The sequence below is a fragment of the Drosophila subpulchrella genome, unplaced genomic scaffold, assembly GCF_014743375.2.
Source record: "Drosophila subpulchrella strain 33 F10 #4 breed RU33 unplaced genomic scaffold, RU_Dsub_v1.1 Primary Assembly Seq354, whole genome shotgun sequence".
Taxonomy (NCBI): domain Eukaryota; kingdom Metazoa; phylum Arthropoda; class Insecta; order Diptera; family Drosophilidae; genus Drosophila; species Drosophila subpulchrella.
The window spans coordinates 11392413-11407900 of record NW_023665577.1 but is presented as its reverse complement, the minus strand read 5'-3'; the positions used below and the strand labels follow the sequence as shown (position 1 = coordinate 11407900).

The following is a 15488-nucleotide window of genomic DNA, read 5'->3' as shown; positions in this document are numbered from 1 at the left end:
CAAATCTCAATAGCCTAGCTCTCATAGTTTCCGAGATCTCAGCGTTCATCCGGACAGACAGACAGACGGACAGACGGACATGGCTAGATCGACTCGGCTAGTGATCCTGATCGAGAATATATATACTTTATGGGGTCGGAAACGCTTCCTTCTGCCTGTTGCATATTTTTCGACGAATCTTGTATACCCTTTCACTCTACGAGTAACGGGTATAAATATCTATCAAATGGGTGTTTATATAATGCAGCTATCGTTAATAAACAACTTATTAAAATAAAAGTAACTTTCTTGTTTTATGTACTTTTACTCATAAAATCTTTTTAGCTTTATTAAATTTTTCCAACGTTATGTTTTACAAAGAGACTTCTATATTTAAACTTATATCATTGGAAACGTCTTCAAATTTGTTACCCTTTAAAAAGACATTCGATTCAGTTAAGCACATTAAAACATATTAACACCATATCTAACATATTATATAGCAAAAATTATTTTGGGGAATACCTTTACTAACATATTAGCCTCTTACAAGGCTAATATGTGAACTCCATTTTACAATAAATTTTTTCTATATTTGGAGAAAAGAACATTAAATGGAAGGAATTCTAAACAGTCAGGGGAAATAGAGGGTACGCCGAGGTCGCAACAATGCCCAGCTTCTTGATCACTTGGTTGGCCTGATCCTGACTTTGTACTCCAAAAGCCTCGAAGGGTTTCAAATTGAACCGGCTTAGACGACCTCCTGAAATAGTCTCGATAAACTTGAAGTAGCTTGGCCGCATGGACTGTGCTTCCAGTACGGTTGAGTGACAGAGCACGGCCGTGAAAAATCCGTACATGATCAAGGAGAAGTTCGGCACCTCGGGAACCTTTCCCTGGAAGACACCCCAGTTGTACAAGAGTTGTAGGGATTTGAACATCAGGTACAAGGAAACTGTGGTATTGGGAAAGTGCAGCAGTCCAATTGATCCCATTAAGCCAGCCGGAATTGCAAATATAGCTTTATCATATCCAAAAGAGTGTCGCAGGGCACAAGATGTAGACTAAAAGGTGAGTATTTTAATGAATGGGAACTAATTGGCTTAGTTTAAATGTTACTTACCTTGAAGAGCAGTGAAAAGATTCCCAGCGCTAGGCCCAACTGCAAAGACCCCTTGTTGAAGATCTGCTGACGCCACTGCATCCTGAACTGGAATATCTTGGGAATGTTGAGCAGCAGCTTTAAACCCACTTGAAGACCCACACCGCCTAGGAAGGGTTTTAGACCACCAAGGAGGGCGTATAGAGCACAACCATGTTTGTGTGGACAACTGGGATGTTTGAGGGCCATCAGTTGGTCATATATCAGCAGGTTAGATGAGATGCAACGGATATTCAGCCTTGGCGGGCGGGATCTCCGAGAGGTGTTCAATATGGAAGTCTGCAGGGGACCCTCCTCCTCCTTGCCCACAATGAGACCCAATCCCTTGAAGGTCGCATCCTTGGCCACTGTTTTGTGGAGTCCAGCGCGATATAGATACATCAAAGCGGTGAGACTGACGCCCATGATTAGCACCTGTCCGTTGGGAATAGATCGAACCAGGCCTCGGGCCTCCAGCAATTTCCACAGCGACTCCACTCCCACGTTGGCCACATACATGGCCAGTGGAGCACGTCGCTCCGGACGCTCGACTACCAGCGATAAGGAGCTGACCAAAAGTGCCGGCACCCAGGTAGCCGTATAAAAATAGAATCCACCCAGAATCTGGCGCACCAGACAAATGGCCAGGATAAACAGGCTGCCATTCAGGGAGAGGAAAGCGGTCGATTGTAGAATGCTTAATACAGTGTTTTTAAGGTCCTTGAGCGATGGAATGCGCATACGCATAGCTAGTGAGAACTGAAAATGGTTTAAAAGATAAGTTATGTCAAAGAAAACATTAAACCCTTATCTACTCACCATATAGACCATACTATAGGTTCGAAAGGTGCCAGGGATTAGGGATAGTAACATCCCAGCCGTCGCACAGGCACAACTAGAGGTCCAAGGATGGACAAACTCCTGGCAGGTGCATTTGAATGCTACCTCTGCAAGTTTACTCTGTGCTGCCATGATCCAATTTGAATATTCGAAAGCGACTAACGCTCTACGAACTACACTTATCGACTGCAGACGGGTGATAAAGGTGGCCGTAAAAGTGCCAGCTAATAAGAACCAACAGTAGCCACTTAATCTCAACACTCTACGTTAACTTGGCTCTGGAGTTCTAGATTATTTGCCTGCATATTATTGCAAAATGTCCACTATCAGACGTCCACTTACTTTTGTCGGATCACTGGTAGTCCACCAAGTTCGAATTTAGCCATAACCTTTGGGTCCGATCATCTGAGAACAACTGAATGCTCGTCAAAAAAAGTAACCAGTGATTCGGGTATACGCACCTCCATCTCAGGTGTTTGCTAATCAACATGTGGGCTTCTTTTATTTGGAATCGCACCAACTGTTTCTTCATAAGGTATTCCACTGAACTGCTTATCGCTCACAGGCCAGACAAAATTTGTTCTTTGATCGGCTCTATGGTTTGTTTTGGTTACGCTGAGTAATACATTGCCGATTTCTTATCAATATTTTGGAGCTTTCTCGTGCAAGTATAAAGCTCTCTCAATTGATTCTTTTAACTGGCTACCCCGAAAAAATTAGACTTTCAAACTTTAAAGGTAGTTCCGATTTCCACATTCAGTTTATTTTCAACACAGTTCACATTATATTCGATTTCTTAAAAACTTGTGGTTGAATATTTTTGATGATTTATTGATACCAAAAAAAGGTCAACATATTTTACAATTCACCCATACTAGCTTAAATTAGTAATCGTTGGGCGCTCTTTGAGCGCGGGAGACTCTTGACGTATATACAGATCGCTTTGAATTGCGGATATATGGAGATATATGGTGCCTCTAGCGGAGTCGTCTAATTGATTATCTATTAGAATTTGATACTATCGGCTCAAGAGGCGAGTGAGTAGGCGGGCAGCGATGACTTCTCTACGATGTTTAATGCTTTAATTGTGTCCAACGCCTGTTGCTGACTGCTCAGACCGAATACATCAAAGGCGCTCAGATTAAACTTGCTTAGCCTGGCAAAGATATAGGATTTTTAATCAACTGTCCACGCAGCGCGTGCGAACTTTACTTACCGATCGCCCGAGATGGCCTGCAGAAACTTATAGTAACTGGGGCGCAGGCTCTTGGGCTCCAGGATTCCTGCATGGAAAAGCACAGCCGTGAAGAAGGAGTACAAGAACAGCATGAAGTTGGGGATGTGCGGCAGAATTCCTCGCTCCTGTCCCTTGGTGCAAAGGATCTAAGAATAAAGTAGGTTACATAGCTGGATACCGAAAAATATAGATAATATAGGTAGCTCACCTGCAAAGCCTTCCACATGACATACAAGGCCACCGTGTTATCCGGGTACTGAGTAAAGGACACAGAGGCAATTAATGAGGCGGGAATGGCGAATCTAGCATCATCTCGGTTGAAACTGTGCCGAAGTAGGCAGGATACCGACTGTTAAGAACAAAATAGTTACTGTCTTTTCACCTCGAACATGATAAAACCTACCTTATATAGGAAAGAAAAGCTGCCCATGAATATGCCCAGTTGCAGAGTGCCGCGATTGAAGACCAGCTTCTTCCACGGCATCTTTCCAGCAGTGATCCGCTTGAGGTTCATAACCACTTTGAGGGCCACCTGAAGACCCACTCCGCCCACGAAGGGTTTAATTCCCCCGATCAGAGAGTAGCCAATGCAGCTCTGCTGGTGCCGGCAGCTGTCATGTTTGGCGTGGATGAGGTTGCTATAGACGCGTACAAAGTCGGAGACATTAGAGAAGCTGACGGCGGGACGACGGCGAGACGGAGCTGGCTGCTCGCCGGGCACTGCAGGACCGGACTTGGCCACCGGTCCCGCCTCCTCCTTGCCCACGAAGATGCGAAGGATGTTGAAGATGGAATCCTTTGTAGTGCCAGTACGATAGAGGTATAGTAGGGCCGCCATGCTCAGACCAAAGATGAGTGTCTGCCCGTTTGGTACAGAGCTCACCCAGCCCCTCGACTCCGCCATCTTCCACAGCGTTTCCGTGGCCACGTTGGCCACATAAAGAGTGAGCAGTGGTCGGCGGGCTGGTCGCTCCACCAGAATGGCCGAGAAAGAGGCGAACAAGCAGGGCACAAAGGCCACCGTGGAGAAGTGATAGCTGCCCAAGATGTGCCGCAGTGCGCAGTTGTAAAGGATGAAGGTGTAGGCATTGGTCACCAGGAAAGCAGTCGATTGGATGATGCCCAGCAGGGTCCTGCGCAGATCCTCACGACTGGGAATGCGGTGGCGCATCAGCAGGGACAGGGCGTAGACCACTGTGTAGACCCGCAGGCAGTAGGGCGTGGCCGAAAGCAAGATCCCGGCGGTGGCGTTGACGCAGTGGTCCGTCCATGGGTGCTGGAACTCCTTGCAGGTTATGCACAGGGGATCGATCAGCTTGCTCTGCCCCGTCATTGTGGAATGTCGATCTGTGCACAAAGAGACAAACGAATTTTAATACAAATATTTAGGGGTTTAAATGCATAGCAAGAAGCTTGTCATGTGTATATAAGGTATAACATTTTATAACTCTACATTTTGTCTCATTTAATGCATACTTCGACCTATGGACCGGACTTCAAAAGGTTTTATAATGTTTACAAACCTGTTAGACGGATTAATGTCTTTCACAACATCACTACACATTTATAAATTCAATTTTACTAGGGGAGAGTTCTGTAGGTGGGACTTTTTGTTATATCAGTATATATACCAAAAATGATAATTCACTCTTTGTTGATAAGAAGTAGATACACTAAAAGATACGGACATTTCATTCCTTGCTTTTCTGTATAGGAAAATTATGAATTTTTAAAATTTAATTTAAATCCGTTTAATAAAAATCGAATTTAGTTTGACTGAGTTGGATCAACTTAATGGGTAGTCACTGCATATGAGGTGTCTGGGTCCGAGTCCGTTTTTTAACCTTTAATCTTATCTTCGAGCTACGTAGGAACAAGCTGTTATTGTTCTTCTTTGCTTTCGCTATCGGCTGTTCCACTGAAGTGGGAATACCGAAATTTAGCTTTGATTTGATTTTATTTTTAGTTCCCCGTGGGAGGACTGCAACTTCTGCTGGCCAGGCCAAAACTAAATTTTTTGCACAGGCAATACCTGGAACGTTGGATTATATTTGTGGATTACAGCTGCTCCACGAATATGTGGTAATTTACTGCTTTCCATCGATAAGATACATTGCAGATTAGCAATTGCGGTGGATTTGTCAATAGCAAGAACAGAGGCTATAAATAAACGGTAGAATTGTCAACTTTTGTTGATAAGGAAATATGGGGAATATTTAAATTTGAGATATTAAATCCTGTCATTTAAATGTAATAAAAACTGGAAAATCCTATCTTTGAGTAATCAAATTTAAAAAAAAACCATTTACTTATTTTGTGGGAATGAATTTGCTTAAAAAACAAATGTTACCCTACTACTAAAACATTTAGCAAATAGTATAGCTTTTTTCTAAGCCGCTACTTGGCTTAGGGGAACTTTTCGATGGTGTTTATGATCAAGATTAACCTTAACTTTAGTTTAGAATGAGCCACTTAAAATTTTTTCCGGGCCCTTAAAGTCGAACTACATGCTACGGAGAATACATACGAGTGTAGAGTTACCCCATTATCTCGCAACGCTAGCCACCGATTTGCATGGAAAATATGGATTAAGCTCAGTCCACTGACCACGGGGTCAGTTTAGAGATCTTTGCGCAATCTTACTAAGAGCTACGAGTCATGGCTGGTATACTGGTAGTGGGGAATAAAACCCAGCTAATCAGCATTATATTATTGAACTGTAGAGAGGTACTTACGATTCAGCTACTTGGACACTTGAAGGAGGCAATAAACTTAGCCGATTTGATTGCGACTTGATTTGAGATAGGGTCTAGTGCTGGTTTTTTAGTATGATATTAAATATTTCTTTCGATTGAGATTGATAGAGTTGCGACGATTCCAGGTTCCGAAATGAGAATATGATAATATATAATGACAGCTGAGTGACGACGAACTGGAGACCCGTATTGAGATATGAGTGTACCGCCCTGATTGCTCCGATTTCCCGGGACATCAGATGCGAAATCGTTCGAGAGTATATGGATAATTAATGGTGTTATATGGGGCGGGCAGAGTCCAAAAACAACAAGTGGTTGGGCGGGGTGGAAAACACTTTCTGGGTCCGCTGCCACTGAGCAGCGAATGCTGCGCGGTTTAGCAGGCCTTCGACTGCATTTCCCCAGTCGCCGCGCGACTTTTATCACTGTTTTATCTGCTTTATTTTGACGGGAATTGCGTTTTGTAAACAATAATAAACGAGCTGAAGAAATATACTATTTGTACCTTACTCAAATATACCGAAAATATACCAAACGGTCACGCTGAAAAGTCGGTCGGCAACACATGGCACCGAATGCCGCAGCATTTAGCTTTTGTTATTCGCAGAAAGGCGGGTTTTTCAAATGGAGTAAACGTAAGATATATAATAAAAGTTTAAGGGAAGCTGGTTTTAAAGTTTTAAATCTACAATTTAGAGGCAACAAGGCCAAGGCAAAGTAAAAATAAAATGTATAAACAAGACTGCCAATCATGCTTAAAAAGGATAGAAAGATACATTGCTGGTTAAACCAAAAAATTATTCCACTTAAAATGGCATTCAAAAATTAAAAATGACCTATTACTATTTTTAAATGGGAATTTATAACTTTCATCTAAAAGTACAAAATTAATTGTCAACCATAGAAGCCACAAATATCTGTTGCTAGGTAGTTAATCAAAAAATCCATGTTTACTCTTAAACTTATACTTAGTCTACGGAAAAATGTGTTTATTAACAACCATACTGGTATATTCTGAGCTTTACAAGTAGAACTAAAGAGTTTTCTGGAGTGGAAACACATACTTTGGTTACTAATTGCCAGTGCTCTTACTCGTTCCCAAATAAAGCAGCATTTTCTGGCTAGAGTGGAATTAAATTGGCTGAAAATTATCCTGCTAAGCTGTAGATTCCACCTTGGTTGCTTTTCTCCATCCAATGCGGCCCGCCGCCCACGCGTGGCTCAAATTTTCATTTGCGAATCCTGTGGCGACCTCTGAGGCCACAGTTCGTGCCACAATCAACTGAGAACCCTGACTACCAAAGCACTTGGCCTGCCAAATTGTTTGCAATTCCAGCGTTCGAGTAGCAAGTAGACTCTGCCAAAGACTCGGTGCCTGCGCAATCAATTGGATTTCGGTTGTAGTTCATAAAGTGTATCTGTGCATGTCTCTGGCTGAGCTCTTCCACTTCCCCTTCCGTTGCCAGAGTCCTTTTGCTTCTGCTCCTCCTGCTACTTTTCATTTACGCATGCACTGAGAGAATAAGTTCACTAAAATGGGTTTAAGCTTTTACAATTTTGTAGGTTTTTTCGGATTAGCTGTGTCAAAAAATTCTTTCTGATGCATGATTTCGAAAATGGTTTTAAAAAAAAATACATTTAATTTTTAAAGTTTGACTTGAACAGTATTTCTTGTTAGCATTAGAAAAACAATTTAAAAAGTTATAATTTGTTTCTTTTTAACCAGTAGAGTTAAGTCCACACATTGTACGGTTTTTTGAAAATTGAAACAATGCCAACATGAATAAAGTAAACATTTGCAGGAAATTTTAAAAATTTGTAGATAATACCGATTTTTTTTGCATTTAAGAAAAAGTTTATTTCGTTCAGTAAGATTTTGTATATTGATTTTTTTTGGGTTGATATTCTATTAATTTAAACTAAAAATTGCTGTTGAATAAAAATCCACCAGGTTCAGGGCGAAATATTATGTATTACGATGTTCATAAAAGCATTTTTAGTTGCCTTGCCATATCAACTTTTTTTATCCCTATGAAGATTTCCCCCAGTGTAGTGAAGCTCTTTCGGTGCGGTTGACACGGCACAGCGGATATACAAAATATTTCGTTATTGTTTGTGGCTGCTCCCACTGCCGTTGGTTTTGGCCTGGCTGAAGCCATTTACCTGTGGCATGGCTTACTTTGAAAAGCCAAAAGCGCTTAAGTAGTTCACTCGAAACCAGGCCTAAGCAGATGGGGTGCGTCCTGTTCCAGATCCTTTCCGCCTTTGTGGTCGGGTCGTCACTTCTGCTGTTTCCCGCTCAAATGCTTAGCGAAATTGCGGTTGCTTTGTGTGATTCGCCTATTTTTCCCTGGGCTTAAGCATGGTGTTGTTTTCCCCATGTATATCAAATATACTTGACTCTGTCAGGACCTGGCACTCACTTAATTTACTCGAGATGTTTTGGGGCTGCCTGCCCCTTTCCCCCGTCCCCGAAATATCATCGAAAATAAATCTTGCTTCTGACGTGTCGCTAAGTAAGCACTTGAAAAGCCAAGTCCCCATTGTTGCTGCTAATCTAGAGTTGCCCCGCTTTCTTTAGGGTTCAATTGGCAATTAGCCCAGGTGCAAAGCAATCGGGGTTGCAGGTTGCAGGTCGAGTGCAGGATAATTGTGGATATTACCGGCGGGGATAAGGGCAGGCACACTGTCCACAAGGACCTTGTGAGCTGTCAATCCGGCAGCCACTTAGGAATCAATTTGTCCAGCGAGACGTGCGTTTAATATGCAGCGAGCAGCTTCAAGGAACGGATTTCCCGGCTCCATTGAGTTGCCTGACCACACCGGACGGCTCCTTCCCCAAAACACACCATCGCTCAGGCATTTATAGACTTGTCTTGGGCTCATTTATCCTGGTCCACAGACCAACCAGAAACCCGAAACACGATATACCGAAAACCGAAAACCCCCGGGCTCTGCTTAATGCGGAGGTCCTGGACTCCAGGATTCCCCGCCTGCATGTGTCCATTTGTTTAGGCCCTCCGTGTGTGTGGTTGCGTCCAAATGTGTTCAATTAAGCGGTAATAAATTCTTCATTTGCTCATCGGTGCGCACGGCCATTACAGAAACAGCAGAATATCCCAGGGTTTTGGGGTTGGGGGTTGGGAGGGAAGGATCTATGGCTGGAGGAGACATTGTCGTCACTGTAATATTTCATGGGGACCAGCAGCGCACGTTGATGCATATCCTGCCATTAGCAAGCCTTTTGCATAATACACAATTAATTTTGCACAAAGTTGTTATTTTATTAATTGCTTCCATTCGTTTATTCCTCATTCCAGATCACCCACCCCGATCACAAGTTGGTTAACCGAAGCCTAGTGTTTTGGCCTGGTCATCAATAGCTGTGGGTAGACTTTCTGACCAACGAACGCCTCACCCCATTTTCTCCGTTTTCCACTTTGCCAACCCAAAAAGTGTGGCCAAGACCGCATTGACTTCAACTCAAAATATAAATTTTGTGGCTTTTCCTAACGAACGAGTGCCAAAACAGACGTTACCCCCGCCCCCTCAAAAAACCCCAATTGCAAGCCACGACCTCTTTTGTTTTCTTGGGGCAAAGTCACACATGTTCGCAGAGGAGTAAATGTGTCAAATGTCACACAGCCCAGAAAACCGAGAGACAATTGCCGCAATGCCAGTCAGAAGATACTTGTCGGTCGGAAGTTGTTGGCAAATGTAACATTAACAATGGATTACGGTCGCCATTTACTTTTTACTCTCTCCTTCGAAAGCGCCTTGGAAAATATTGTTCTAAGATTTCTAGTCCTTAAGAATACTTTAAGAAAAGTTAAGATCCAAAAGAAGACATCATGTAACCATAAAATAAAAAACGATTAAGTTATTAAGTTATGATTAGTGGCTTACCTTTTTTTAAAGTATTTATAAAACTAATAAATGTATTGGTTGTTTATAATACAATAATTACGGAATTACTATTATGATTTTTGTATTTTTAAATATATGGCTTATATTTTTTAACTATTATGTTTTTATAAGTATTTTTTTAATGGTTCAACTAACTATAATAATCTTATCAAACAAAGTCCGAAAATAATCCATTTTTGAGGTACTAAATTCAGAAAACGACTCCTTAGTTACGATCATTTCTTTAAGCAAAGTCAAAAGATAATCGAATTTTTTGAGACTCTACATCCAGTAATTGGGAGTAAGTATCCCAGTTGTGTTCCCATGCAAATGTGGCTACCTGGGAGGAGCATAAGTAACGTCAACAGGACCAAAATCAATTCCCGTCGTCCCACCCAAGGTGCAACATCCCCGGAGCAAAGTCAAACGAAATTAGTTTGCTGCTCATAAAACTTTTCCACGAAGTTTGTGCTGCCCACATCCATCCACATGGCCACATCCACATCCACATCCACTGCCATCTTGAGAGTCCAGATAAACTTTGGGGGTATGTGTGCATATAATAACTTTGGCTTGCCGCCGGTGGGTGGTTATTTTGGGGATGGGAATATTTTTGGAGGAACGGCCACCGGAAATCTTGTTACCCTGCATGGCTCCTCACCTGCGATCCGAGACTTGAGACATGAAAAGTTTTTTGCGCCTGGCTGGCCAGTGGGTCCCAGAGCTTTAATTGTATTTCAAGTTGCAGGTTGTACTTGGCCGACCCGCCCATCCGCCCACTTTATCCGCCCCCGGCCCCCCCTCCTTCAATTTCCATGCGTGATAAATGGCAAAAATGGAAAATTCGTTCGTTTGCTTTTGACCCGGTTGGTTCGCTTTTGGCTCCGCGATTCGCTGTCCGCGCGGGAAGCTACATTTCAGGGCTTTTGTCTTTCAATTTGGCTCAAAAATCTCTTTTGGCCCTGCCGACCATGTCCTTCTTTTTTTCTTCACTCGCAATCGCTGTGTTTGCATTTGCGTGGCATAGTTTTGTAGGGCAACGCACATAGCTGGATTTAGTATCTAATCGGTAAGACTACGGTTTACAGTGATGTTCTATTTCGAAAGTCATGGATTTGTATACCTTTGAGTAGCCCTAAAGTAAACATAATATCTTTTAAAAATGAGTTTCGACAAATAACACTTAATATAAAAGTGATATTAAAGAGTGCTAATATTGGTTATTATACAATATTTACCAACCCTACGAAAACCTTTGTTATCTTTATTGAACCAATTGTAGTTAGATTCTATATACAAAATTTTACTTAAATAATTCTGACAATACCGACTATTTTGCAATCTTTACCAAACTTAGGCGAGAAAGATTTTTTGTAATCCAGAATTTCCAGTTTTTTATTTGCAATACAAACAATATCCACTGTATCGATAGGTATTGGATAAAATTGTTTGTCTTGACGGGTTTCACTGTGGATGTTTCACTCCGAACGCGCTGTATAATTGGGCTAACGTGTTCTGCGGGCGTAATTCATTGTGTTTATATGCTCTCACCCTGGCTAAGCTGGGATTGTTGAAAACTGAAAAGATTTAATTTATTTCGAGTGCGAGCGAAAAAGACTCCACTTCCCATTGGAATTGGACTTGGGTTTGATGCGCTGGTTCCGATTCGCTTTCGAATTGCATTTATTCAAACGTTTCAATTGCTTTCCGTCGGATTCAATCTTCGAGTGATTTATTGTGTTGCCTAGAATGGCGAAGAAGGATGAGGTGGATGGGTGGGTGGCAACTGGGACTGGGGACTCGGGGATGGGAATCGTGATTGCGTTTGCCTAGGCATAACAATTATCCACTGTTTATGTAAACGAAATCAATAATTAAGTTGTGTACGAAGCCCCGAATTAGACGCATTATAAACTCGAATCCATACATTAACTGTAAACAGTTCTATAATTATGTCATTACTTGGCATAACAAATGCTGCGTGTTCCTTGAGCAAGAGTCTATAAAGGAGCTCCTGCCAGCATTTACTCGATTAGTTCAAAGTCGAAAAATGAAGTTTATGAAGTACGCAGTTTTCTTTTACACATCGGTGGGCATTGAGCCCTATACGGTGGCGTCTCGGCCCAGGAAAATCAGTCTGTGGTCGAACATCCTCTTCTGGTCCAATGTGATAAACCTGAGTGTGATTGTTCTTGGGGAATTCCTATACCTCGCAGTGGCCCTCTCCGATGGAAAGTTTATCGAGGCAGTCACTGTAATGTCCTATATTGGATTTGTCTTTGTGGGCATGAGCAAGATGTTTTTTATTTGGTGGAAAAAACCAGACCTTAGCAATTTGGTCACCGAACTGGAGCACATATATCCAGAGGGCAAGGCTGAAGAGGAGATCTATCGGTTGGATAGTTACCTGAGATCTTGTTCCCGGATTAGTGTTACCTATGCCCTGCTCTATTCAATACTGATCTGGACCTTTAACCTGTTCAGCATCATGCAATTCCTCGTCTACGAAAAGTGGCTAAAAATCCGAGTGGTTGGTCAGACATTACCATATCTGATGTACTTTCCCTGGAATTGGGAGGGGAATTGGTCGTATTATGTGCTGCTAGTCAGCCAAAACTTCGCAGGACACACTTCGGCATCGGGACAGATATCCACAGATCTTTTACTCTGCGCAGTGGCCACTCAGGTCGTAATGCACTTCGATCACTTGGCCAGGATTGTGGAGAACCACGAGTTGAGTGGGGATTGGATCCAGAACTCTAGGTTTCTAGCTAAAGCTATCCATTATCACCAGCGCATTCTTCGTCTGATGGACGTGCTCAACGATATATTCGGGGTACCACTTCTGCTCAACTTCATGGTCTCCACATTCGTCATCTGTTTTGTGGGATTCCAGATGACAGTGGGTGTCCCGCCGGATATCATGATCAAACTATCGCTGTTCCTGTTTTCCTCAATGAGTCAGGTTTACTTGATATGTCACTACGGCCAGTTGATCGCCGATGCGGTAGGGGTTTATATTATGGTAAAATTTTATTATTAAATATTTAATTCTTAATTAAGAGCTCTGGCTTGTCCCTCGCTGCCTACAAACAGAACTGGCACAAAGCTGATGTCCGCTATCGTCGAGCTCTGGTATTCTTTATTGCTCGACCTCAAAGGACAACCCATTTAAAGGCTACAATCTTCATGAATATTACAAGGGCCACTATGACTGATGTAAGACCTAAGTTGATTTAATTTTCAACCGTAAAATTAAATAATATTTATATTTTCCAGCTTCTGCAGATATCCTACAAGTTCTTTGCTTTACTGCGTACCATGTATATTAAGTAAACAGTTTGAGATGAATTACATTCAACAGAACTTATTGTTTTCAAAATAAATTAGATACATTTTGAAATCTTTAGTAAATTTATTTTGGTTGTGTTAGGTAGATAGATATTATAAAGTAAAGAATCGCATTAAATGGGGACTGCAATAAAGGTTAACTTGGTCATTTAAATAAGTATCTTTAGACAAGCATTTTTACCATGAAACTTTGCAGCTGTCAATTCTACCAAACACGCAAACTTTTACGACATATGATTTTCCCCCAAGAGTAGTTACCTATTATATCCCAATATTATATTTATCGCATTGCAATATTATATTTTTCGCATTTGGCAAAGAGCTATAAAACCAGTGAACCTTCAATTGGAAATTCATTCGCGAAGGACAACTGACTGGCTTAGTAACGATAAACTCAAAAATGAAAAAGTTGATGAAGTACGCCAGTTTCTTCTACACCGGGGTGGGCATACAACCCTATGCTAAAAGGGGAGATTCCGGAAAGAACAGGCTTAGAGACAGCATTGTGTTTTGGTCCAATGTGATAAACTTGACGATGGTTGGGATCTGTGAGAGCATTTATGTTTACAGTGCCTATAAGGAAGACAAGTTTCTGGAAGCCGTCACTGTGATGTCTTACATTGGCTTCGATATTGTGGGCCTGAGCAAAATGTTTTTCATTCGGTGGAAGAGGACGGCAATAACTGAGATGATGGAAGAGTTGGAGGATTTATATCCGAGGGGTAAAGTTGAGGAGGAAAGATACAATCTGGACAAGTACCTGGGCAGTTGCTCGAGGATCAGCCTAACCTATTCTTCGCTGTACTCCGTTCTCATCTGGACCTTTAACTTGTTTTGTGTTATGGAGTACTGGGTCTACGAGAAGTGGCTTAACATTCGAGTAGTGGGCAAGACCTTGCCCTACCTTATGTACATTCCTTGGAATTATGAGAACAGCTGGTCGTATTACCCACTGCTCTTTTGCCAGAATTTTGCAGGATATACTGCAGCTGCGGGGCAAATATCCACGGATCTGTTACTGTGTGCGGTGGCCACTCAGGTGGTAATGCACTTCGACTACCTATCAAGTACTATGGAGCACCACAAATTGACTGGAAATTGGCAGGAGGATTCACGATTTTTGGCAGACTCTGTCAGGTATCACGAACGGATTCTTCGCCTTTCGGATGTGGTGAATGATATATTCGGGATTCCACTTCTGCTCAACTTCATGGTATCCTCGTTCGTCATCTGCTTTGTGGGATTCCAGATGACTGTGGGAGTGCCTCCAGATGTGGTTATAAAATTGTTCTTGTTCCTGTTCTCCTCGATGAGTCAGGTCTACTTGATCTGTCACTATGGACAGATGGTGGCTGATGCGGTGGGTTCGGCTTATAAAAATAAGTTCTTAACTTGATATGTTTTATTTTAGAGCTATGGAGTGTCGGTGGCTACATACAATCAGAACTGGAATTACGCTGATGTTCGCTATGAGCGAGCCCTGGTCATTATCATAGCTCGAGCGCAGAAAGTAACCTTTTTAAAGGCCACTATCTTTTTGGATATCACCAGGTCCACCATGACGGATGTATGTAAGGCCAGCTAATCCCTGAATATCTATTTAAAATATGATTATTTTTTTCAGCTACTTCAAATATCGTACAAGTTCTTTGCTCTGCTGCGCACCATGTACACCCAATAGGGTGACCAGAGAAGATCCCTAATCCCCCATCTATGTGCCCCTTAGAATGCTTTCAAAGGCTCAACGCGAACTTAATTATGCGGAGGCACGAGCACCACGCATGTCCATCGCCATCGCTACTTCGACACAGGGAAAAAACGCAGTAATCATTTTAGCGAAAAGAGCCCCTCTGAAAAGGCAATTCTACGGCTCCACTGGAGAGCGAGGAAATATGTTGCTACAAAAGAAAATTGCAGAGTACATTTTACACTTCACAGCACACAAGTTGCGCTTATGAGTTTTCACTGCTCGTTATGCTCTAGCTAAAAAGGGGAACTTGATTTCCTTGGAAACTGAGACCCCAATGATTTAGAATGATATTTTGGAACAAATAGATTAGATGAGAAAAACGATCTTAAGGGTTATGATTTTTAATGGATTTTATTTTTAAGACAATATATGAAATTGAGGATTACATTTTATTTATTTAATAATGTATTTATCTACAAAGATTTTTGTTTTTATTTTTGTTTATATGTTTTTTATATTTACATTTTGTGTGTTTAAGAGTAGTGTTAAGACGGTTTTGCTGGTGGTGTAACTTATTTTTTGCAATAT

The 15488-nt window shown here is 41.8% G+C and overlaps 4 protein-coding genes across 4 annotated transcripts; 2 read left to right on the top strand and 2 right to left on the bottom strand.

The window, feature by feature from the left end:
* Positions 1 to 400: 400 nt before the first annotated feature.
* LOC119561099 (transmembrane protein 135) lies at positions 401 to 2092 on the bottom strand. Its single transcript, XM_037874993.1, has 3 exons — positions 1940 to 2092; positions 1103 to 1879; positions 401 to 1043 (listed from the first exon to the last, which is right to left on the bottom strand). The coding sequence occupies exons 1-3, from the start codon at positions 2090 to 2092 to the stop codon at positions 606 to 608; spliced, it is 1368 nt and encodes a 455-aa protein (XP_037730921.1). The 3' UTR covers positions 401 to 605.
* A 685-nt stretch (positions 2093 to 2777) lies between these two features.
* LOC119561097 (transmembrane protein 135) lies at positions 2778 to 6445 on the bottom strand. Its single transcript, XM_037874990.1, has 5 exons — positions 5933 to 6445; positions 3601 to 4544; positions 3406 to 3546; positions 3177 to 3343; positions 2778 to 3116 (listed from the first exon to the last, which is right to left on the bottom strand). The coding sequence occupies exons 2-5, from the start codon at positions 4528 to 4530 to the stop codon at positions 2987 to 2989; spliced, it is 1368 nt and encodes a 455-aa protein (XP_037730918.1). The 5' UTR covers positions 4531 to 4544; positions 5933 to 6445; the 3' UTR covers positions 2778 to 2986.
* Positions 6446 to 11909: 5464 nt separating this feature from the next.
* Positions 11910 to 13195, top strand: LOC119559963 (odorant receptor 85c). The gene is made up of 3 exons (XM_037873196.1): positions 11910 to 12866; positions 12923 to 13078; positions 13139 to 13195. The coding sequence occupies exons 1-3, from the start codon at positions 11910 to 11912 to the stop codon at positions 13193 to 13195; spliced, it is 1170 nt and encodes a 389-aa protein (XP_037729124.1).
* A 415-nt stretch (positions 13196 to 13610) lies between these two features.
* Positions 13611 to 15175, top strand: LOC119559962 (odorant receptor 85b). The gene is made up of 3 exons (XM_037873195.1): positions 13611 to 14570; positions 14622 to 14777; positions 14835 to 15175. Exons 1-3 carry the CDS (start codon positions 13611 to 13613, stop codon positions 14889 to 14891), a joined length of 1173 nt encoding a protein of 390 aa, XP_037729123.1. The 3' UTR covers positions 14892 to 15175.
* Positions 15176 to 15488: the final 313 nt, after the last annotated feature.

Bases quoted from the DNA above. Each gene is read 5' to 3' on its own strand.
- LOC119561099 (XM_037874993.1), bottom strand. From the start codon at position 2,092: ATGGCAGCACAGAGTAAACTTGCAGAGGTAGCATTCAAATGCACCTGC. The intron at 1,880-1,939 runs GTGAGTAGATAA...AACCATTTTCAG, and splicing joins CCTATAGTATGGTCTATATG to TTCTCACTAGCTATGCGTAT. The intron at 1,044-1,102 runs GTAAGTAACATT...CTCACCTTTTAG, and splicing joins TCTTTTCACTGCTCTTCAAG to TCTACATCTTGTGCCCTGCG.
- LOC119561097 (XM_037874990.1), bottom strand. From the start codon at position 4,530: ATGACGGGGCAGAGCAAGCTGATCGATCCCCTGTGCATAACCTGCAAG. The intron at 3,547-3,600 runs GTAGGTTTTATC...TGTTCTTAACAG, and splicing joins GCTTTTCTTTCCTATATAAG to TCGGTATCCTGCCTACTTCG. The intron at 3,117-3,176 runs GTAAGTAAAGTT...TATCTTTGCCAG, and splicing joins CAGGCCATCTCGGGCGATCG to GCTAAGCAAGTTTAATCTGA.
- LOC119559963 (XM_037873196.1), top strand. From the start codon at position 11,910: ATGAAGTTTATGAAGTACGCAGTTTTCTTTTACACATCGGTGGGCATT. The intron at 12,867-12,922 runs GTAGGGGTTTAT...TTCTTAATTAAG, and splicing joins GCCAGTTGATCGCCGATGCG to AGCTCTGGCTTGTCCCTCGC. The intron at 13,079-13,138 runs GTAAGACCTAAG...TATATTTTCCAG, and splicing joins CAAGGGCCACTATGACTGAT to CTTCTGCAGATATCCTACAA.
- LOC119559962 (XM_037873195.1), top strand. From the start codon at position 13,611: ATGAAAAAGTTGATGAAGTACGCCAGTTTCTTCTACACCGGGGTGGGC. The intron at 14,571-14,621 runs GTGGGTTCGGCT...GTTTTATTTTAG, and splicing joins GACAGATGGTGGCTGATGCG to AGCTATGGAGTGTCGGTGGC. The intron at 14,778-14,834 runs GTATGTAAGGCC...TATTTTTTTCAG, and splicing joins CCAGGTCCACCATGACGGAT to CTACTTCAAATATCGTACAA.